The sequence below is a fragment of the Triticum urartu genome, chromosome 3, assembly GCF_003073215.2.
Source record: "Triticum urartu cultivar G1812 chromosome 3, Tu2.1, whole genome shotgun sequence".
NCBI lineage: Eukaryota > Viridiplantae > Streptophyta > Magnoliopsida > Poales > Poaceae > Triticum > Triticum urartu.
This window is the reverse complement of record NC_053024.1, coordinates 74,558,509-74,581,831: the sequence shown is the minus strand read 5'-3', so window position 1 is coordinate 74,581,831 and position 23,323 is coordinate 74,558,509. Positions and strand designations below refer to the sequence as shown.

Genomic DNA, 23,323 nt, shown 5'->3' with positions numbered 1-23,323 from the left:
GAGGAAAAAACTTGTTTGAGTCGGTTAAATGGAAAGAGGGTTTCGAGACGAAACTCTAGGCGCTTGAATCGCCCGATTCCGATAAACGAACGAAAAGTTAAACTAGAACGAAAATCAGATCAGAAATCGCGATCAGAAAAATCGCGGATTTAATCCGAGAAAAAGAAAAATGACGAACAGATTAATGAACGAACGTTCGTTATCTGGATCCAAATGATGAACGCGTTCGTTAAAACGATCGAACGAGCGAACGCTCGCTAATTAACTAAACCGAGAAAAAACACCGATCTATCTAAAAAAACGAATATAAAAAACCGACGGAAAAACCGAACGGTTTTTCAAAAAAAAAAAACGGCGGCGGCGGCCAACCTCATTGGCGGCAAACTCCGGCGGCGGTGGCGCTTAGGGTTTCGGGGCGGCTTGGCGCGGCTCTGGGTTGCCTCGGCCCTGGAGGAGTCCGGGCCGGATACGGCCCGTAGGTCGGTTCGGGCGTTTTTTTAAAATAATTATGCTCAGGAAAAAAACAAAAGGAATACTAAACGGACTCCAAAAATCCCGAAATAAATTTTCCCCGGCTTCTAAAATCAAGCCGCATAGGATGCACATTTATTTGGGGACTAAATGCAATTTTGAAAAAGGCATATTTTTCCTAAATTCAAATAAAATAGCAAATAAAACCAAAATAAAATCTTATTTGATTTTTTTTATTAAATCCTCAATATTTCTTTGTTTTGGGAAAGTCATTTTATTCTCTCTCTCATATTTTGATAATAGAAATAATTGAAGATAAAATAAATAAAATCAAATGATCCCATTTTCAAAATTTGAGAATGCTCAAATATGAAAATAACGAAATCCCCAACTCTCTCCGAGGGTCCTTGAGTTGCGTGAAATTTCTAGGATCAACCACGATGCAAATAAAATATGATATGCAATGATGATCTATTGTATAACATTCCAAATTGAAAATTTGGGATGTTACACGGACTCCTTTTTCTTGCACGATACTTCTTTGGGTCGGTAAAATTCATTATATAATCTCTGGAAGGTTTTGACCACCGTACCACACAAATATCTCCTGTTTTTGTTTTGAGCTATTTTCTGCCAGAGTTTCAAGGACAGGCATCATGTCGTTCCCCTCCTCCAACGACGCTTGGTTAATGAAGATAGAGATGAAGAGAGAAGAACTTGGGGAGATAAACAAGGGTGATAGGATCAAGAAGGCCGCAGAGGATCATGCTCTGACAGCAGAAGAAGAAGACATACTTCAACCTCACTACAATCTTCTTACCCCTACTGAAATTGAAGCTTTCAAGATGATTGAAATAGTTCGGGTGCAGAACAAGTATCTAATTCATGAAAATATTCTGTTGCAAGAGCATATCACCGCACTCAAGGGCATTATTCGTAAGTTGGAGCACCTCCTACGCTCGATGTTGGACAACAAGCCTACGTCATCAACAACTCCATCATCACCACCTCCGAAGAAAGAGACATAAATACATGGGTATGGGCACTCCCCTTGGAAACTGCCAAGCTTGGGGGAGTGCCCCGGTATCGTATCACCATCACACTTCTATCTTTATCGTTTTTCTTAGTTCGATCCTTTTGGTTATACCTTGATCTAGTAGAATAAAGTTTAGTATGATCTAGCTTTGAGTTTAGTGTTGATCCTTATCTATGTAATCAAGTCCGTGAGCTATATATATAATAAAGATAAGTTTTGAGTCAAGGGCTTGGTTATCTTGTTATGATCTTAAGGGAATAATAGAAGAAAAAAAGAGGGAGAGAAAGAATAAAAAGAAATAAAGAGATCATATTGATCTTATGGAGAGTAATGACTTCTCATATAAAGAGTATGATAAATAAAAGTTGTTGAGAGTTGACAAACAAAGTTTTGGTCATCGTTGCAATTAATAGGAAGTGATAAAGAAAGAGAGGTTTTCACATATAAATATACTATCTTGGACATCTTTTATGATTGTGAGCACTCATTAAAATATGACATGCTAAAAGGTGGATGTTGGACAAGGAAGACAACGTAATGGGTTATGTTTTCTTATATCCGAAATAAATTATATTGTCATGGATCATCCAACATGTTGAGCTTGCCTTTCCCCCTCATGCTAGCCAAATTATTTGCACCAAGTAGAGATACTACTTGTGCTTCCAAATATCCTTAAACCCAGTTTTTCCATGAGGTAAAAGGTTGGGAGGCAAAAAATAAGCCCTTATCTTTATATGTGTCCGATTAAAACTTCATACCCATATGTATTGCATGAGTGTTAGCAATTGTGAAAGACTAAATGATAGTTGAGTATGTGGACATGCTGAAAAGCTATTATATTGACTCTTTACGATGTTATGATAAATTGCAATTGCTTCAATGACCGAGATTATAGTTTGCTAGCTTTCAATGAAGTTTCTGATTCATACTTGACATTGTGAATCGATTATTATTTTAGCATAAGATATCATATGACAATATATGTATATATATATGTTGCTGTTCTAAGAATGATCATGATGCCCTCATGTCCGTATTTTATTTTATCAACACCTCTATCTCTAAACATGTGGACATATTTTTCGATATCAGCTTCTGCTTGAGGACAAGCGAGGTCTAAGCTTGTGGGTGTTGATACGTTCATTTTGCATCATGCTTTTATATTGATATTTATTGTATTATGGGCTGTTATTACACATTATGTCACAATACTTATGCCTTTTCTCTCTTATTTTACAAGGTTTACATGAAGAGGGAGAATCCCGGCAGCTGGAATTCTGGGATGGAAAAGGAGCAAATATTAGAGACCTATTCTGCACAACTCCAAAAGTCCTGAAACTCCGCGAAAGTCAATTTTGGAATTTATTAAAAATATTGGGCGAAGAAAGCACCAGAGGGGAGCCAACCATCGTCCACGAGGGTGGGGGGCGCACCCTACACCCCTGGGCGCGCCCCCTGCCGCGTGGGCCACCTGGCAGCCCATCTTATGGTATAAGGTGTCTTTTGCCTTGAAAAAAATCAGAAGGAAGCTTTCGGGATGAAGCGCCGCCGTCTCAAGGCAGAACCTTGGCGGGACCAATCTAGGGCTCCGGCGGAGCTGTTCTGCTGGGGAAACATCCCTCCGGGAGGGGGAAATCGTCACCACCGTCATCACCATCGATCTTCTCATCGGGAGGGAGTTAATGTCCATCAACATCTTCACCAGCACCATCTCCTCTCAAAACCTAGTTCATCTCTTGTATCCAATCTTTGTCTCAAAACCTCAGATTGGTACATGTGGGTTGCTAGTAGTGTTGATTACTCCTTGTTGTTGATGCTAGTTGGTTTATTCGGTGGAAGATTATATGTTCAGATCTTTTATGCATATTAATACCCCTCTGATTATGAACATGAATATGATTTGTGAGTAGTTATGTTTGTTCCTGAGGACATGGGAGAAGTCTTGCTATAAGCAGTCATGTGAATTTGGTATTCATTCGATATTTTGATGAGATGTATGTTATCTTTCCTCTAGTGGTGTTATGTGAATGTCGAATACATGACACTTCACCATTGTTTGGGCCTAGGGGAAGGCATTGGGAAGTAATAAGTAGATGATGGGTTGCTAGAGTGACAGAAGCTTAAACCCTAGTTTATGCGCTGCTTCATAAGGGGCTAATTTGGATCCATATGTTTCATGCTATGGTTTGGTTTACCTTAATTCTTCTTTCGTAGTTGCGGATGCTTGCGAAGGGGGTTAATCATAAGTGGGATGCTTGTCCAAGGAAGGGCAGTACCCAAGCGCCGGTCCACCCACATATCAAATTATCAAAGTAACGAACGCGAATCACATGAGCATGATGAAAACTAGCTTGACGATAATTCCCATGTGTCCTCGGGAGCGCTTTCCTTTATATAAGAGTTTGTCCAGGCTTGCCCTTTGCTACAAAAAGGATTGGGCCACCGTGCCGCACCTTGTTTACTTTTCTTACTTGTTACCCATTACGAATTACCTTATCACAAAACTATCTGTTACCGATAATTTCAGTGCTTGCAGAGAATACCTTACTGAAAACTGCTTGTCATTTCCTTCTGCTCCTCGTCAGGTTCGACACTCTTACTTATCGAAAGGACTACGATAGATCCCCTATACTTGTGGGTCATCAACATCTCATAGTTGTGTACGTGTCCTTGACCATGTACTTGGCGTGTTATTCATCTAGTCTTTGTTCCCATGCACTGTGCAAGGGATCTTGTCCTTCTTGCTCTCATCCTTCATCTTCATGTAGCAGGGGTCGATGATGACCGATGTGAGGTCAACCAGGGAGTCCTGATTGTTCTTCGTGCTGCCCAGACCATGCAGTGGTGACATATGTCGACAAGATTCCGGCAGGCTAAGCCCGGAATCTTGAGCGATTTTAGATCGTTGTTGGTGTCCACCATAGAGAAACTGTAGTCGAGGTTGTCGATAAACCAAGCAAAATGCTCACAAGGCCTTCGAGCCAGGTGGTAGTGGTAGACGAGGACGTCATGGCGCATGCATAGTTGTGCGATGGCAACCTTCTAATCATACCCGACACGACCGCAGATGAACTCGAGGTCGAAGCCGACCACTTTGTACTTGTCCTCAGCAACCAGCTCCTCCATAGTGTGGATGGAGCTCTCCACCGAGACCAACTTGTTTGTGTACACCATCAAGAGGTCCTTCCCCCTCGGGTGTCCACTACGTGAGGCGTGATGAACTGTCGCCAGTTGTCGTTGTCAGCCGTTGGGAGTGCCATTGGAACCACGGGGAGCGCCATTGGAGCCGCTAGATATCCTCTCTGTATGTTGATACCTCTCCAACGTATTTATAATTTTTGGTTGTTCCATGCTATTATATTATCGGTTTTGGATGTTTTATATGCATTTATATGCTATTTTATATTATTTTTGGGACTAACCTTTTAAACTAGAGCCCATTGTCAGTTTCTGTTTTTCCTTGTTTTTTAGCTTCGCGGAAAAGGAATACCAAACGGAATAAAACCTTTATGATGATTTTTCTTGGACCAGAAGACACCCACGAGACTTGGAGTGCAACTCAAAAGAGCCACGAGGGTGGAGGGCGCGCCCAGCGGGTAGGGCGCCCCCCTACCTTGTGGGCCCCTCGGTGACCCCCTGACCTAGATCTTACTCCTATATATTCACATATATTCCCAAACGACCAGACGCATCCACGAAAACACGTTTCCACCGCCGCAACCTTCTGTTCCCATGAGATCCCATCTAGGGACCTTTTCCGGCACCCTGTCGGAGGGGGATTCGATCACGGAGGGCTTTTACATCAACTCTATTGCCCTTCCGATGAAGCATGAGTAGTTTACCTTAGATCTACGGTTCCATAGCTATTAGCTAGATGGCTTCTTCTCTCTCTCTCTTTGATTCTGAATACCATGTTCTCCTCGATGTTCTTGGAGATCTATCCGATGTAATCTTCTTTTACGGTGTGTTTGTCGAGATCCGATGAATTGTGGATTTATGATCAGATTATCTGTGGATATTATTTGAATCTTCTCTGAGTTCTTATATGCATGATTTGATATCTTTGTAATTCTCTTCGAACTATAGGTTTAGTTTGTCCAACTAGATTGGTTTTTCTTGCAATGGGAGATGTGCTTAGCTTTGGGTTCAATCTTGCGGTGTCCTTTCCCAGTGACAGTAGGGGCAACAAGGCATGTATTGTATTGTTGCCATCGAGGATAAAAAGATGGGGTTTACATCATATTGCTTGAGTTTATTCCTCTACATCATGTCATCCTACTTAATGCGTTAGTATGTTCTTCATGAACTTAATACTCTAGATGCAGGCAGGAGTCGGTCGATGTCTGGAGTAATAGTAGTAGATGCAGAATCGTTTCGGTCTTATTGACACAGACGTGATGCCTATATTTCATAATCATTTCCTTAGATATCGTCATAACTCTGCGCTTTTCTATAAATTGCTCGACAGTAATTTGTTTACCCATCGTATTATTTGCTATCTTGAGAGAAGCCTCTAGTGAAACATATGCCCGCCGGGTGTATTTTCCATTATATAAGTTTTCGATCTACTATTTTCCATCATGTTAGTTTCCGGTCTACTATTTTTCAATCTTTTACTTTCCGATCAATAAACCAAAAAACCCAAAAATATTTACTTTATCGTTTGTTTAGTTTTATCTATCTCTATCAGATCTCACTTTTGCAAGTAACTCTGAAGGGATTGACAACCCCTTTATCGTGTTGGGTGCAAGTTGTTTGATTGTTTGTGTAGGTATTGGTGATTTGTGCGTTGTATCCTACTGGATTGATACCTTGGTTCTCTAACTGGGGGAAATACTTATCTCTACTTTGCTGCATCACCCTTTCCTCTTCAAGGGAAAAACCAACGCAAGCTCAAGAAGTAGCAGGAAGAATTTCTGGCGCCGTTGCCGGGGAGATCTACGCCAAGTCAATACATACCAAGTACCCATCATAAAACTCCCATCTCTTGCATTATATTATTCGCCATTTGCCTCTCATTTTCCTCTCCCCCACTTCTAAAACGATTTTCAAAAAGATTTGCCTTTTTCTTCGCCCCTCTTCCGTTCGTCTTCTTCATTTGCCTTTTGCTTGATCGTGTGTTGGATTGCTTGCTTTGTCACGATGTCTCAAGAGAATACCAAATTGTGCGACTTTTCCAACACTAATAACAATGATTTTATTAGTAATCCGATTGCTCCCGCCACTAGTGCGGAGTCTTATGAAATTAATGTCGCTTTGCTGAATCTTGTTATGGAAGTTCAATTTTCCGGCCTTCCTAGTGAAGATGCCGCATACCATTTGAATAATTTCATTGAGTTGTGTGATATGAAAAATAAAAAAACATGTGGATAATGATATTGTTAAATTGAAGCTATTTCCGTTCTCACTTCAAGATCGTGCTAAAACTTGGTTTTCATCTTTGCCTAAAAATAGTATTGATTCATGGAATAAGTGTAAAGATGCTTTTATTTCCAAGTATTTTCCTCCCGCTAAGATCATCTCCCTTAGGAACAATATTACGAATTTTAAGCAACTTGATCACGAACATGTTGCACAATCTTGGGAGAGGATGAAATTGATGATACAAAATTGCCCTACTCATGGTTTGAATATGTGGATGATTATACAAAAAATTATGTCGGATTGAATTTTGCTTCTGGAAATCTTTTAGATTCGGCCACGGGAGGCATTTTTGTGGAAATTACTCTAGGAGAAGCTACTAAGATCCTACATAATATTATGGTAAATTATTCTCAATGGCATACCAAAAGATCTTCCACTAGTAAAAAAAGTGCATGCGATTGAAGATATTAATGTTTTGAGTGGAAAGATGGATGAACTTATGAAATTATTTGCTAGCAAGAGTGCTTCTATTAATCCTAATGATATGCCTTTGTCTACTTTGATTGAAAATAATAATGAATCTATGGATGTGAATTTTGTTGGTAGGAACAATTTTGGTAATAATGCGTATAGAGGTAATTTTAATCCTATGCCGTTTCCTAGTAATTCCTATAATAATTATGGTAATTCTGACAACAATTCTTTTGGAAATTATAATAAGATGCCCTCTGATTTTGAGAATAGTGTTAAAGAATTTATGAGTTCGCAAAAGAATTTCAATGCTTTGGTTGAAGAAAATATGCTTAAGATTGATGATTTGGCTAGGAACGTGTATAGAACTTCTCTTGATGTTGATTCTTTGAAACTTAGATCTATTCCACCCAAGCATGATATCAATGAATCTCTAAAGGCTATGAGAATCTCCATTGATGAGTGCAAATAAAGAGCCGTTAAGATGCGTGCTAAACGAGATTGGTTTGTAAAAACATGTTCTTCTAGTTTTCATGAAAATAATGATGAAGATCTTAAAGTGATTGATGTGGCTCCTATTGAATCTTTGTTTTCCAATGTAAATCTTGATAAATATGGGAGTGGAGATGAGTCAACTTTAGTTAAAGGGCGTCCCAATGATTCAGAGTTTTTAGATCTTGATGCAAAAATTGATATAAGTGGGATTGGAGAGGTCAAAACTTTAAGTAGCAATGAACCCACCCTTTTGGATTTCAAGGATTTTAATTAAGATAATTGTTCTTTGATAGATTGTATTTCCTTGCTGCAATTCATGTTGTATTCTCTGCATGCTTACAATCAAAATAAAGCTTTTACTAAACATATCATTGATGCTATGATGCAATCTTCTGAAGAAAAGCTTGAATTGGAAGTTTCTATCCCTAGAAAAATTTATGATGAGTGGGAACCTACTATTAAGATTATTATTAAAGATTATGGGTGCCATGTCTTGTGTGATTTGGGTACTAGCGTTTCCACGATTCCAAAAACTTTATGTGATGTGTTAGGCTTCCGTGAATTTGATGATTGCTCTTTAAATTTGCATCTTGTGGATTCCACTATTAAGAAACCTATGGGAAGAATTAATGATGTTCTTATGGTTGCAAATAGGAATTATGTGCTTGCAGATTTCATTGTTCTTGATATAGATTGCAATCCTACATGTCCTATTATTCTTGGTAGACCTTTCCTTAGAACGACTGGTGCAATTATTGATATGAAAGAAGGAAACATTAGATTTCAATTTCTGTCAAGGAAAGGCATGGAACACTTTCCTAGAATGAAAATTAAGTTTACATATGAATCTATTATGAGAGCTACTTATGGATTGCATACCAAAGATGACAATACTTAGCTCTATTTGTGTTTTTATGCCTAGTTAAGGGCATTAAACAATAGCGCTTGTTGGGAGGCAACCCAATTTTATCTTTGTTCTTTGCTTTTTGGTTCTATTTTGCAATAAATAATTCATCTAGCCTCTGGTTAGATGTGTTTTTGTGTTTTAATTAGTGTTGTGCCAAGTAAGACCTTTGGGATGGCTTACGGTGATAATTGATTTGATCTTGTTGAAAAACATAAACTTTTGTGCTTAGGAAAACAATTCTATTTCCTAACAGAAATGTGATAAAATACTGATTATTTTTGAAGAAGATTAATAAAAAAATTCCCAGGTTTTACTATTTTTTAGAATTTTTGGAGTTATAGAAGTATTCGATTCTTACAGATTACTACAGAATGTTCTGTTTTTGACAGATTCTGTTTTCTATGTGTTGTTTGCTTATTTTGATGAATCTATGGGTAGTATTGGGGGGTATGAACCATGGAAAAGTTGGAATACAGTAGATATTACACCAATATAAATAAATAATGAGTTCACAATAGTACCAAAAGTGTTGATTTATTTTCTTATACTAACGGAGCTTATGAGATTTTCTGTTGAGTTTTGTGTTGTGAAGTTATAAAGTTTTGGGTGAGGATTTGATGGACTATGGAAAAGGAGTGGCAAGAGCCCAAGCTTGGGGATGCCCAACGCACCCCAAGGTAATATTTAAGTACAACCAAGAGCCTAAGCTTGGGGATGCCCCGGAAGGCATCCCCTCTTTCGTCTTCGTCTATCAGTAACATTACTTGAGCCTATATTTTTATTCACCACATGATATGTGTTTTGCTTGGAGCGTCTTGTATGATTTGAGTCTTGCTTTTTTAGTTTGCCACAATCATCCTTGCTGTACACACGTTTTTAGAGGGACATGCATGAATCGTGATTTATTAGAATACTCTATGTGCTTCACTTATCCTATATACTTAAGAAGTTCACCCCCACTACTTGATTTATCTCAACATGCAACATAGCCACGTCAGCATCCAATCACAGGCATCCACGTCACCCCTAAACAGTCCCACGCAGCCCACCTCCTGAGGTTATTTCTTATTTTTCCTGTAAAGAAAAAGCAAAATCCCCCCAGCGGCCAAGCCCCATGCCCTTGGTCCCCTCGCGATTTCCTACCGCCGCCAGCCTCCCTTGCCTCTGATCCGCTCCGGGTCATCCTGACGGCGGCGGCGGCGCTCTTGATGCGGCCCGGCCATCACGGCGGCGGCGCTCTGGCGCGGGCCGACCGTCCCATCGCGCGCCCCAATTCCTGCAGAGCCCCTCCTCATCCCCTTCCCCCGCTCCGGATCCTCCTCACGGCGGCGGCGCTCCGGATGCAGACGCGGCCACCCCATCGCCCGCCCAGTTGATTCAACCATCGCTGTCGCCACCTCCTCCCCTCGCCTCCCCGCCGCTGTCGCCATGGCCATTGCCCCCGAGCAGCACCTGTCCGATGGAGCATCCCCGAGCAGCACCTGTCCAATGGCTCGGGAAGGAGTACTCCCGTCTACCACCGGTCCCTCCCCCGCCCTCCTGCCGCCGCCATGGCCATGGCCTGACGGGATCTCGCCTTCCCCGCCATGGCCAACCTCCGGTGAAGAAGCTCGCCGTGCCTACCAACGCCCCAGTTCCGGTGAGCATGTATTCCCCTTATTATAGATTGGGATTGGGCTGGTTTGTTGTTCATCTGATTTTTAGTGCTTCCATTCACTTCCTAGGTGGGTTGCTCCAAGTTGCTTAGTAGCTTACCTTCAATCGTTGGGTCAACGCATCTACAGATGAAGGTACTATCCTACTGTTTTTTTTCGTTTGCTGACTCCAACCTACATAGCCCACTGCTTCAAACCATTTGCAGCCCAATGCTCCAAATGGCCCACACTAAAAATAAGAAAAAACCATTCTGCACTAAAAATAAGAAAAAACCATTCTGCTGTAGGTAATTGATGGTTGACGCTCCACTTCCTCTCCCCACGATCTGCACAAGAAACTGAAGAAATTGATGATTGATGCTTCACTTACTCTCCCCACGATCTGCAGAAGAAACTGAAGAAATCCCCTTTAAAGTCTGCCCCACCTCAGCTCATCCTTTTCACATCATCTTCCAGCATGGGTGGACGTCTCCCATAGGGTGTTCATAGTGCTTCCGCTGGTGAGCAACTCTCTCCTCTCTCCATGCCATTCCCTCTTGACATATTGCTGATTGAGTCACAAATTTGGACTTTTCAGGTGCTTCTCACTTCAATCATCTTGGTTATTCTTCCCTTGCTGCATGCCCACGTGCCTCACGTTTACAGCTCCTACTGGTATACAATGTTCCCACCCAGTGCTACTCCTAAAATTTGGTATCTTTCCCTATTCTGGATTTTCATTGATATGCAATTTTTTTAACTTGATTCAATGCATAGCCTTGCATTTGAATTCCTTGCCTATTATGGATTTTAGTTTGCTTCATCCAAGTAGTTTGCTTCACTCAAATTGAATTAAGTTTTGCTTGATTCAACATGTACCCTTACATTTCAATTCTCATGTGAACAATTAAACAAAAGTGTCTTCCATTTTGCCCTGCATTCAACTATTCCCGTTCCCGTGGGTTTCTTAGGGTTGTCGACATGGATAGCGCAGAAAGTTCTTCGCGTTATTCAGGTGGGCATGGGGTTGGTCATACACGAGGAGTTCCATGTGGACGTGGACGTGGTCGTGGACTTGGACGTGGACGGGCACGCCGTCCATCGGTACCTGATTCCACTCCTCGATCAAACTCACATGTTGCCACCGAGAACCGTCGTAGGCGTTTGGATGTAATCACTAGAAACAAGAGCCGAGGAAATGAAGCATCGACCACATCAATGTCAGACACACATAATTAGATATTTGCCCATAAACGTAAGCTTTTGCCTAAATTAATCCCTGTTCATGTGTCCAAGTTCAGTGATCATTTACGTTTACAAAAGAACCCTCTCTTTGTGCCTCATCTTTCAGGAACTATATTTGAACCCTTAACTCTTGGAGGCCCCCAGTGTTCTTGCCAACATTGTGGTGCTCTCTTTTGGTATGACGAGCGTGTACGCAGAGAAAGACATACTCAAAATCCAACATATAATTTGTGCTGCAAAGGAGGAAAAGTTACCCTCCAGCCATATGATCCTCCTCCTCAACCTCTATTGGATTTACTCACTTCACAGAATAGTTCACTCTCAAGCCACTTCTTTCATCATATTCGTCAGTACAATACCATGTTTGCCATGACTTCAATGGGAGCTAAAATTGATGAGTCCATAAATGATGGCCGAGGCCCATACATTTTCAAGATCAGTGGCCAAGTCTGCCACCATGTTGGTTCAATGAGACCATCTAGAGGACAGAGACCAGAATATGCACAATTATACATATTTGATACAGAGTGTGAGGTTTCAAATAGAATAAATGTTGCCTCATCTTCGCGCACCGGTTCATCTTCGTGCACCACTTCATCTTCGCGCATTGCTTCATCTACATGCACTTTGTTCCAAGCTAATGAAGGCATTGTTCAGTCCCTCATAACAATGTTGAACACACATAATCCCATTGTGAAACTATTTAGAACAGCAAGTCAAAGATTACATGGCAATGATTCTGACCATTTATACATCAGAATATATGGCAAACCTGATGCCCATGGAGATATCTATAGTGCTCCAGTTGCATCCGAAGTTGTTGGATTAGTGGTTGGAGATTTAGGGTCTTCTAATGTTGGACGAGACATTATAATAGAAGATCATTCATCACGGTTACAACAGATCAATGAAAAACACTGCAAGTTTATGTCCATGCAATATCCTCTTTTATTTCCATATGGTGAGGATGGTTATCATGATGAGCTTATGTGCCTTCCAGTGTCAAATGCATCAAATCAACGCCAAAAAGTCACAATGCTAGAATACTATGCATATAGGTTACATGATAGGCCAAATGACTTCAACACTCCATTACGATGCAAAAGGTTAACACAGGCTTACTTTGTGGATGGCTATTGTTCTGTTGAAACCTTTCGTATTGCATTCTACCGCAAGCCTAGCTTTCAACGGAAATACAGATCATCATCATTCAGTTGTTTAGCAGATTCTGTGTCAAAGGGTATTACATCAGGTTCTTCTGTTGGCCAAAGGATTATATTACCTTCCTCATTTACTGGAGGCCCTCGCTACTTATACCAAAACTACCAAGACTCCATTGCTATTTGTAGAAAATATGGTTTCCCAGATCTGTTTGTCACGTTCACATCAAATGCTACTTGGCCTGAAATTACAGAGGCTCTATCATCCATTCCTGGTCAAGAACCATCTGACCGTCCAGATATTGTCAACCGGGTATTCAAAATGAAGCTTAATATTCTAATGGATGATATTAAAAAGAAACAATTCTTTGGACCCATAAACGCAGGTAATAAGCGTTCTCTTAAACTTATATTCCCTTCTCTCAACATAGTTTTCTGCTGGTTATTAAACATGTTTTACATTCCTGTAGTTATCTACACAGTTGAATTCCAGAAACGTGGACTCCCACATGTTCATATAATTATATGGTTAGCCAAAGAAGCACCTTTAGATGCACAGAAGATAGATTCCTATATTTCTGCTCAGTTGCCGGATCCTGTAAAAGATCCAATAGGATATGAGGTTGTTTCTTCTTTTATGGTGCATGGCCCTTGCGGCCCTCTCGGCCAGTCGTCACCATGTATGTCAGAAGGAAAATGCACCAAATTTTACCCAAAGGAGTTCTGTGAGCAAACAACTGTACGGGAGAATGGTTTCACAGAATATGCCCGACCAAATAATGGAATAACAGCTAGGAAAAATAATGTTGACATTGACAATAGATTCATTGTTCCTCACAATGTGGACCTAGTGTTTAAGTACCAAGCTCATATAAATGTAGAGAAGGTTAACCATGATGGTATGCACAAATATCTTTTCAAGTATGTCACAAAAGGATTTGATTGTGCTAGAATTGGCCTCCACAGCAACTTTTCAACATCAGCCTCATCAACTGAAACCGTTAATGAAATTGATAATTATTTAGAGTGTCGTTGTGTGACACCAAATGATGCTGCTTGGCGGTTGCAGCAATATGATATTCACCATACAGACCCTTTCGTAGAAAGGCTCCCTGTTCATCTTCCTCTTGAGAACAATGTAATTTATTCGGAAGATGATAATCTGGAACAAGTTATTGAAGACCCCAAAAATGTGACCACTAAACTCACTGCATGGTTAGATGCTAATATGCAACACCCTGAAGCTTGACAATACACGTACATAGAATTTCCAGAATATTGGACATGGCACCAGCAAGGGAAATACTGGGATCATCGTCGAGGTCCTCAAAAAAAAATTGGCCGAGTGGCACATGTCAACCCTTCACAAGGAGAGCCTTTCTATTTGCGAATGTTGCTGAACATTCGTAAAGGTCCAACCTCCTTCACTGATATCAGGACTATATCAGGACAAGAATATCCTACATTTCGTTCAGCATGTGGAGCTTTAGGCCTCCTAGGTGATGACCAAGAGTGGTCCAATGCATTAAAAGATGCGGCTCAGTGGGCATCACCATTCCAATTACGTCAGCTTTTTGTTACCCTTTTGCTTTTTTGCAATGTAACAAATCCTATCAAGCTTTTTGAGGAGCATGCATCAATGATGTTTGAAGATATAGCACATCGGTTGAATCTTCATCCTTCTCAGTTGAGCAGTTCATCACTAGATTCGTACGTGACATCCTGTCTTCTCATTGAGCTGGATAAATTGCTGAAGGATTCCGGATATTGCTTATCACATTTTAGTTTGCCACTGCCAGATGATATAGGAAATGCTTCTGCACAAAATAGGCTTTTGCTGGATGAGCTTACCTATGACATTCCAAACATGACATCCACTTTGAATGATAATATTCCGAAGCTAAACAACAACCAGAAGGATGTATTTCATGCTATCTATAATTCTGCCACAAATAATGAAGGTAGAACATTCTTTGTTTATGGATATGGAGGGACTGGTAAAACTTTCTTATGGACTACTTTACTTTATTCTTTGCGGAGTCAAGGGAAAATTGCATTGGCAGTAGCATCCTCGGGAATTGCTTCTCTATTGCTCGCGGGAGGTCGAACACCACACTCCCGTTTTAAAATTCCTTTGGAAATTTCAGAGAATTCAGTGTGTACCATAAAGAAAAATACACACCTGGCAGAACTTATTCAAAACACATCTCTTATAGTTTGGGATGAAGCACCAATGAATCATAGATATTGTTTTGAAGCACTAGACCGCACTCTCAGAGATATAATGTCAGATACTAGACCTAATGCCGAAGACATGCAGTTTGGAAGTATCACTGTAGTTCTTGGTGGGGATTTTCGGCAAACACTACCAGTGATAAAAAATGCAACCAAGCAACAGATTTTGAAATCTTGCATTGTTAACTCTTATTTGTGGAACAAGTGCACACTTCTACAGTTGAATGAAAATATGAGGCTCACCTCAGGGTGTCTCTCCATCTCCAGGAGAGAAGAACTACAGAATTTTGCTGACTGGCTCTTACGAATTGGAAATGGCACTGAGCCTTTTGTTCCTGTTCCAAATGAACCCAATAGCATATTTATACAGATCCCCCAATATCTCCTTTTGTCCCCAGATTCTAGAAATATAGATGGATTGATATCATTTGTCTACAACTCAGGCTGTGAGTCAACTACCATTACATCGTATTTGTGTGATCGTGCAATTCTTGCACCTACAAATGATGTCGTTTCTAAAATAAATACAAGAATGATTTCTCAGCTAGCAACAAGTGAAATGTCATATTATAGTTCAGATTCAATTGATGATAGTTGTCCTAATCATTCTACTCTAGAAGCATTATATCCAATAGAGTTGCTAAACACCATTGACATACCTGGACTTCCAGATCATATACTGCATTTGAAAATTGGTGTTCCTATAATGCTACTGCGTAATCTTGATCCATCAAGGGGACTTTGTAATGGCACTAGACTCATTGTTACACAACTGACTGGTCGTGTCATTGAAGGAGAAATCATAACAGGGAAGGCTATAGGTTCAAGAGTGTATATTCCTCGAATTGTCACTACGTCATCTCAGTCTAAGTGGCCTTTCAAATTGAGGCGTCGCCAGTTTCCTGTTCGCCTTTCATATGCTATGACAATAAACAAAAGTCAGGGGCAAACACTAAACCGAGTTGGTGTCTACTTACCATCTAATGTCTTCTCACACGGTCAATTATATCTGGCATTTTCAAGAGTTACATCACCAGACGGCTTGCGAGTTTTCATTGAAAATAGCCCATTTTCTTATGAGCATTGCACACATAATGTAGTATATGCCGAGGTATTCAATCAAATTAATACACATAGAAGCTAAAATAGCTAGGTATTTTATCCACTCAAATTTATGTTATGCCTGAAATTTCACAAGTATGTAATACATTTTTTCTGCATGCCATCATTTTTTCCTAACATTCTTATTCATTCAGATCCATCTCCCCTATGGAGTCAACTACGAAATTTAAAGATATTACAGTGGGACAGCAAAACTGTAAGGTCTTTGCACGGGTAATAAGGCTTTGGGATGCTATAAATACGAATCCCAGATATGGAAATGCTTTGATCAGCATTGATGGCATTCTCTTGGATGAAGATGTACGTCCATTTTTATAGTTACCTATTTAACATTACACAATAACATTGTTGTTCCAAATCATTTGATTACTTGAACTTTTGCAGGGATCCATGGCACAAATTAGTGTGCCTAAAAAATTTGAAAAACAATTTCGTGGGTTGCTATCTCAAGGATCTGTCTATATTATTTCAAATGTTGCAGCTATCGATATCAGAAGCAAATCATATGTCTATCGCCATCAGAATTATATGCTGCAATTCAAACAAGACACAAAGGTTCATCCGCTACATTCAAGAGGTGCAGATATACCTACACTTTCGTTCGACTTTTGCCCATTTGATCAGCTGCCACAAAAAGCAATTGATTCCAAGCCACTCCTAGGTAACATAATGTGCTTGACTTATCTATCTCTTAACCACTATACTTCAATGCATAACGACTTGCATACTTGAACCTTTTAGATGTGATAGGAGTAATATGTGATGTTGGTCCATATGACTATGCTAGCCAAACATCTCAGCACAAATTTCGGAAGATCAAAATTCGCAACCTAGTGTATGTCTTCATAGCTGCTCCTGTTATTCAAATTTTTTTACCTTAATAACCTGTTCCCCTCAGAATGACTATACCTTAATTTTCCAGAGAACAAACACAAGAATTAGTTCTATGGGGCCAGCATGGAGAATCATTTGATGAAGAAACAGTACTTAAAAAATCTCAAGAAGGAATTGTCATAGCCATTTTTGCTGGTGTAACTGCAAATCTACAAAGGTTTACAGGTAACTTATAAAAAAACTTGCCCAAAGAAATAATAAACATATTTATTTAAACATCCTATTAATAACATAAGTTTATAGGTATGATACAAGGATCCTCAAGTTCTGCGACACAAATATATCTTGATCTTGATATACCTGAAGTTCAAAAGTACCGCACCAGGTTCTCTCTTTCTCACTCTTGCGCATACAGAATTTATGTTTAGCACTACAGCAAACTAATATTTTATATGAAAAACATTTGAAGCTATCAATGGAAATGCCCAACTCTACAAAAGCATCTCCCTCAGGTCAAACAAGTATCTCCACTTGAAGCAGCAGGCAAACTATACACCATTGAAGAAATATCTAACCTTCCAGCATCATCTTTTCAGGTGAACACTTTCTCATGCAGTTCACTTTTTCCTGCCTCGCCATTCAAAATAAAATAGATTATTGATACTTCATCCTTTTTTGTGCCAGGGAGGAGCAACCTTCAGCACTATCGCAAAAGTAGCATCAATTATACCGTCAGTCAAATGGTACTACAAAGCATGCAAGCGTTGTGGAAAAGGATATAACAACATGACAGATACCCCAACATGTGGCTGCCAATTTCCAGTTCCATGCCCAATGTATTATATATCTTCTTAAAATCTAATACTTAAATAATTCCTTTTTTTATCGTGTCACTAACAACTATACCATGCTTCAGGTACAAACTTCCCCTTACACTAACAGATAACTCGGGAAGTTTGGATGCAATTGCTTTCGCTAGAGTAGCTGAAGACTTAGTTGAGCGTCATGCTGATCATGTTTCAATGAGTATGAAGATAGAAGCTACAGATCATGTGCTTACCCTGGATAAGGCCATTGGTAAAGAGAAGTTATTCTACATAGGAATGAACACTGATTCGTCTGCCAAGTACCCTATAAATTATGTCCTGAGAAAAAGTTTCTCTGTCAACAATACTGAATCAACACCTGTTCCACGTGCTCCAAAGGTAAGAAACTTCTTACAGATTCATTACCTTCATATATCATGGTTATTAACATAATGTGTGATGCTTTTTCAGTCAGGCGAGGATACAACCACCAATGACAATACTCCTACAACTCATAAGCTAACGTCTATCAGCATAAAGGAAAACGAAAATAGGTAATGCTTCATAAACTTGGATTTTAAACATCTCTCTTATTGCTTCTCCATTATATGACTTGCCACAATGATACTTTTATGTGAAAGTCCAAATGGAATTGAATGTTAGTCTTTTTCCCTTTTCAAATGCTTTCTCTTTTTTATATGCTGCTACATGTAATCTTTCATAAACCTCCATCTTATTGTATTCCTCTGATCAAGACTTCTTTACATATGTGATGTACATTACAATCAGGATCAACGCAAAAAAAAGAATTGATTTTACTGAGAGTGATGCCGACAAATCTAACAGGTATGAGAACACTCTCAAAACCTTAGTGCACCATGGTTCTCCAATAACTACATAAGGCACATACAAACTTCCTGGCAGCAGTTAGAAGTAACCATTAACAACTACTAAAGTACACAGTAATAGAAATCACATAAATCCATTGGCAGTACCTGAAGCATCACATTTCCTAATGTGGTGTTAGGCTTCATTTAACTCACGTTTACATGTCACACTAATGGAGTTCTCAAGCTAAAGCCTAGCTCTGTCTTCTAGAATTCTTTGCCTGCTCCATTTTAAAGTCTATAAGTTACCAAGCTTTTACCAACTAAATGATAATTTCACAAAATCAATTCCGACTCACAATTATTTGTAGTCTCCTTACACAAACATTACTAGTCATGCAAGTGAACACTAACTTATACATGCTATATTGTGCTCAATATTGGGAATATGATATATTCAGGATTACATCTCATCCATGGTATGTTTCCCAAATGGTAACTTATTTCAAGTACATGGAGGTTCTTGGGTTACATTTATATTCTCTTGCCCAGTTCATTTTCTATTTTGATTCATGCTTTATTACTTTCAATATCTGATATAATAAATGGAACCAATTTTCTAAATTGCAGCTCAAAGGAACTGGAAGAAAGTACTGCGAAAAAGAACAAGCATGAGTATGTTCTGTTTCTCACACCCTTTATACAAATTCAGCGAACAATATGAGTTTCTTCCTGCATATATTTAAAGTTGCCAAAAATCTCCATCAACAGGAATGTAGATACACTTCCAGAAAAATTGCATCAACAGGAACAGCCAGAGTAAAGGAACATTTGGACGATTTAAGTACTTTACATTGACTATATAAACTTTCATTTTCTGATTTAAAAAACCAGTAATATATTGTGTTATTTACTTTTTTTGACAACACTTCATTTTCCAATACAGGCAGGACAACTTGCACTCTGCTACAAATGAGAAATGAGGAATAACGTACATCGCCTACAACCAGAAATAACATAGTCCTTGTGTTCATACCACTTTGCTCAGTTTCTATTGTAACCAAGGAACATTACAAATTTTGTCCAACTACCAACTTATCAGTGGTTCCAGTTTATGTTCTCTGCATTAAAATACATGAATGCTAATTTGATTTTTGCATTAACCATTACTTAAAAATCTTTCGGTTAGACATTCTTTCCCATGTGAGACACCTATATAAGACCCCCCATAATATATTGTACTCGCCACAACTTCATCTTTCAAATCAAAATTTTTTGACTACCGGCACAAAAATGGACAGCCAACACGAAGGCAACAGGTACGTCTACTGCATAAAATGTTGTTTTCTACATCCCTATGCTTGCTGCAAATAACATTAAACACATAAATCTTTCTCTAGGATACAATATGATGGACCAAGGAATGTTCTGCCCCACTCAACAACTAATTCATCAAGGGCTCAGAAGAAGTACATGGAGGCAACTGAAAAGAAAAAGACTACTCCAAAACCACCAGTGTCTGTTGCTTTCAGAGAAACCGTTGAACGTGAAGACAACACCACCAAATACATCTTCAAGTACATTACGAAAGGAACCCACATGAACAGATAGTTCTCAACGAAGAAGACCCCAACTACAAATAAATTATACCACATATTATCTTCTTTTTATGAACAACGTATAACTATGACTATACATATGTATTTTCTAATTTTCAATAAGTATTTATGATTATACATATGTGTTTTCCAAATTTCAATTATCATATTGTCTGTCCAAATATTCATCTTCTATGAAAAATAAATATCATCCAAATGTATTGCATCCAATTCCCGCCGCAACGCGCGGGGTATTATCTAGTATCTTTTGAGCTAGGCAATCTTGCTCTAGTGCTTCACTTATATCTTTTTAGAGCGTGGCGATGGCTTTATTTTATAGAAATTGTTGAACTCTCATGCTTCACTTATATTATTTTGGGAGTCTCTAAACAGCATGGTAATTTGCTTTGGTTATTAATTTAGTCCTAATATGATAGACATCCAAGAGGGGTATAATAAAAACTTTCATATAAAGTGCATTGAATACTATGAGAAGTTTGATTCCATATGATTTTTTTGAGATATAGAGATGGTGATATTAGATTCATGCTAGTGAGTAATTGTGAATTTGAGAAATATTTGTGTTAAGGTTTGTGAGTCCCGTAGCATGCACGTATGGTGAACCATTATGTAATGAAGTTGGAGCATGAGGTATTTTTTGATTGTCTTCCTCATGAGTGGCGGTCGGGGATGAGCGATGGTATTTTCCTACCAATCTATCCCCCTAAGAGCATGCGCGTAGTACTTTGTTTCGATGACCAATAGATTTTTGCAATAAGTATATGAGTTCTTTATGACTAATGTTGAGTCCATGGATTATACGCACTCTCACTCTTCCACCATTGTTAGCCTCTCTAGTGCCCCGCAACTTTCGCCGGTACCATACACCCACCATATATCTTCCTCAAAAAAGCCACCATACCTACATATCATGGCATTTCCATAGCCATTTCGAGATATATTGCCATGCAACTTTTCCACCGTTCCGTTTTATTATGACACGTTCCATCATTGTCATATTCCTTTGCATGATCGTGTATTTGACATCGTATTTGTGGCAAAGCCACCTTTCATAATTATTTCATACATGTCACTCTTGAGTCATTGCACATCCCGGTACTCCGCCGGAGGCATTCATATAGAGTCATATTTTTTTCTAAGTATGGAGTTGTAATTCTTAAGTTGTAAGTAAATAAAAGTGTGATGATCTTCATTATTAGAGCATTGTCCCATGTGTGGAAAAAAATAATAGGGAGGCCAAAGAAGCCAAACAAAAAAATGGTAAAAAGAGATAAGGGGCAATGTTACTATCCTTTTTCCACACTTGTGCTTTAAAGTAGCACCATGATCTTCATGATAGAGAGTCTCCTTTGTTGTCACTTTCATATACTAGTGGGAATTTTTCATTATAGAACTTGGCTTGTATATTCCAACGATAGGCTTTCTCATATTGCCCTAGGTCTTCATGAGCAAGCAAGTTGGATGCACACCCACTTAGTTTTCTTTTGAGCTTTCGTAAACTTATAACTCTAGTGCATCGGTTGCATGGCAATCCCTGCTCACTCACATTGATATCTATTGATGAGCATCTCCATAGTCTGTTAATACGCCTAGTTGATGTGAGACTATCTCCCTCTTTTTGTCTTCTCCACAACCACCATATTCTCTTCCACCTATAGTGTTATGTCCATGGCTCATGCTCATGTATTGCATGAAAGTTGAAATGGTTTGAGATCACCAAAAGTATGAAACAATTGCTTGGCTTGTCATCAGGGTTGTGCATGATTTGAATATTTTGTGTGATGAAGATGGAGCATAGCCAGACTATATGATTTTGTAGGTATAAGCTTTCTTTGGCCATGTTATTTTGAGAAGACATAATTCCCTTGTTAGTATTCTTGAAGTATTTTTGTTTTTATGTCAATATTAAACTTTTGTTTTGAATCTTATGGATATGAACATTCATGCCACAATAAAGAAAAATTATATGGATAAATATGTTAGGTAGCATTCCACAACAAAAATTCTGTTTTTATCATTTACCTACTCGAGGACGAGCAGGAATTATGCTTGGGGATGCTTGATACGTCTCCAACGTATCTATAATTTTTGATTCTTCCGTGCAATTATATTATCTGTTTTGGATGTTTTATATGCATTAATATGCAATTTTATATTATTTTTGGGAATAACCTATTAACCTAGAGCCCAGTGCCAGTTTCTGTTTTTTCCTTGCTTTTTAGCTTCACGGAAAAGGATTACCAAACGGAGTCCAAACGGAATAAAACCTCCGCGATGATTTTTCTTGTACTAGAAGACACCCAGGAGACTTGGAGTGCAAGTTAGAAGAGCCACGAGGTGACCACAAGGGTGGTGGGCGCGCCCCCTACCTTGTGGACCCCTCGGTGACCCTCTGACCAAGATCTTCCTCCTATATATTCACATATATTGCCAAACCACCAGAGGCATCCACGAAAACACTTTTCCACCATCGCAACCTTATGTTCCCGTGAGATCCCATCTAGGGACCTTTTCCGGCACCCTTCCTGAGGGGGATTCGATCACGGAGGGCTTCTACATCAACTCTATTGCCCTTTGATGAAGCGTGAGTAGTTTACCTCAGACCTACGGGTCCATAGCGAGTAGCTAGATGTCTTCTTCTCTCTCTTTGATTCTGAATACCATGTTTTCCTCGATGTTCTTGGAGATCTATCCGTTGTAATCTTCTTTTACGGTGTGTTTATTGAGATCTGATGAATTGTGGATTTATGATCAGCTTATCTATGGATATTCTTTGAATCTTCTCTGAATTATTATATGCATGATTTGATATCTTTGTAATTCTGTTCGAACTATCGGTTTAGTTTGGCCAATAGATTGGTTTTTCTTGCAATGGGAGAAGTGCTTAGCTTTTGGTTCAATCTTGCGGTGTCCTTTCCTAGTGACAGTAGGGGCAGCAAGGCAAGTATTGTATTGTTGCCATCGAGGATAAAAATATGGGGTTTACATCATATTGCTTGAGTTTATTCCTCTACATCATGTCATCTTACTTAACGCGTTACTCTGTTCTTCATGAACTTAATATTCTAGATGCAGGCAGGAGTCGATCGATGTGTGG

General features: G+C 39.3%; 1 protein-coding gene and 1 long non-coding RNA gene across 7 annotated transcripts; one reads left to right on the top strand and one right to left on the bottom strand.

The window, feature by feature from the left end:
- Positions 1-10,195: 10,195 nt before the first annotated feature.
- LOC125542963 (replication protein A 70 kDa DNA-binding subunit A-like) lies at positions 10,196-20,345 on the top strand. Of its 6 annotated transcripts, none has more exons than XM_048706193.1 (17): positions 10,196-10,383; positions 10,469-10,534; positions 10,788-10,899; positions 10,977-11,053; positions 16,275-16,440; positions 16,525-16,801; positions 16,882-16,975; positions 17,063-17,199; positions 17,278-17,359; positions 17,444-17,570; positions 17,659-17,810; positions 17,891-18,179; positions 18,252-18,334; positions 18,570-18,626; positions 19,238-19,282; positions 19,379-19,426; positions 19,554-20,345. In XM_048706193.1, the coding sequence occupies exons 5-17, from the start codon at positions 16,288-16,290 to the stop codon at positions 19,588-19,590; spliced, it is 1,581 nt and encodes a 526-aa protein (XP_048562150.1). In that variant the 5' UTR covers positions 10,196-10,383; positions 10,469-10,534; positions 10,788-10,899; positions 10,977-11,053; positions 16,275-16,287; the 3' UTR covers positions 19,591-20,345. The 6 variants fall into 6 exon arrangements, with proteins under 6 accessions (XP_048562150.1, XP_048562149.1, XP_048562153.1 ...); XM_048706192.1 differs by having other exon boundaries at positions 10,687-10,899; XM_048706196.1 differs by having other exon boundaries at positions 10,687-10,899; positions 19,379-19,447.
- On the bottom strand, positions 17,278-18,447 carry LOC125542964. Its single transcript, XR_007298204.1, has 3 exons — positions 18,207-18,447; positions 18,035-18,119; positions 17,278-17,677 (listed from the first exon to the last, which is right to left on the bottom strand). It is a non-coding gene; the product is annotated as an uncharacterized LOC125542964 (long non-coding RNA).
- Positions 20,346-23,323: the final 2,978 nt, after the last annotated feature.

Coding starts and splice junctions, on each gene's coding strand:
- LOC125542963 (XM_048706193.1), top strand. CDS start 16,288: ATGGAGTCAACTACGAAATTTAAAGATATTACAGTGGGACAGCAAAAC. Junction 16,976..17,062: donor ATCAAAATTCGCAACCTAGT/GTATGTCTTCAT, acceptor TTAATTTTCCAG/AGAACAAACACAAGAATTAG. Junction 18,180..18,251: donor CTGTTCCACGTGCTCCAAAG/GTAAGAAACTTC, acceptor ATGCTTTTTCAG/TCAGGCGAGGATACAACCAC.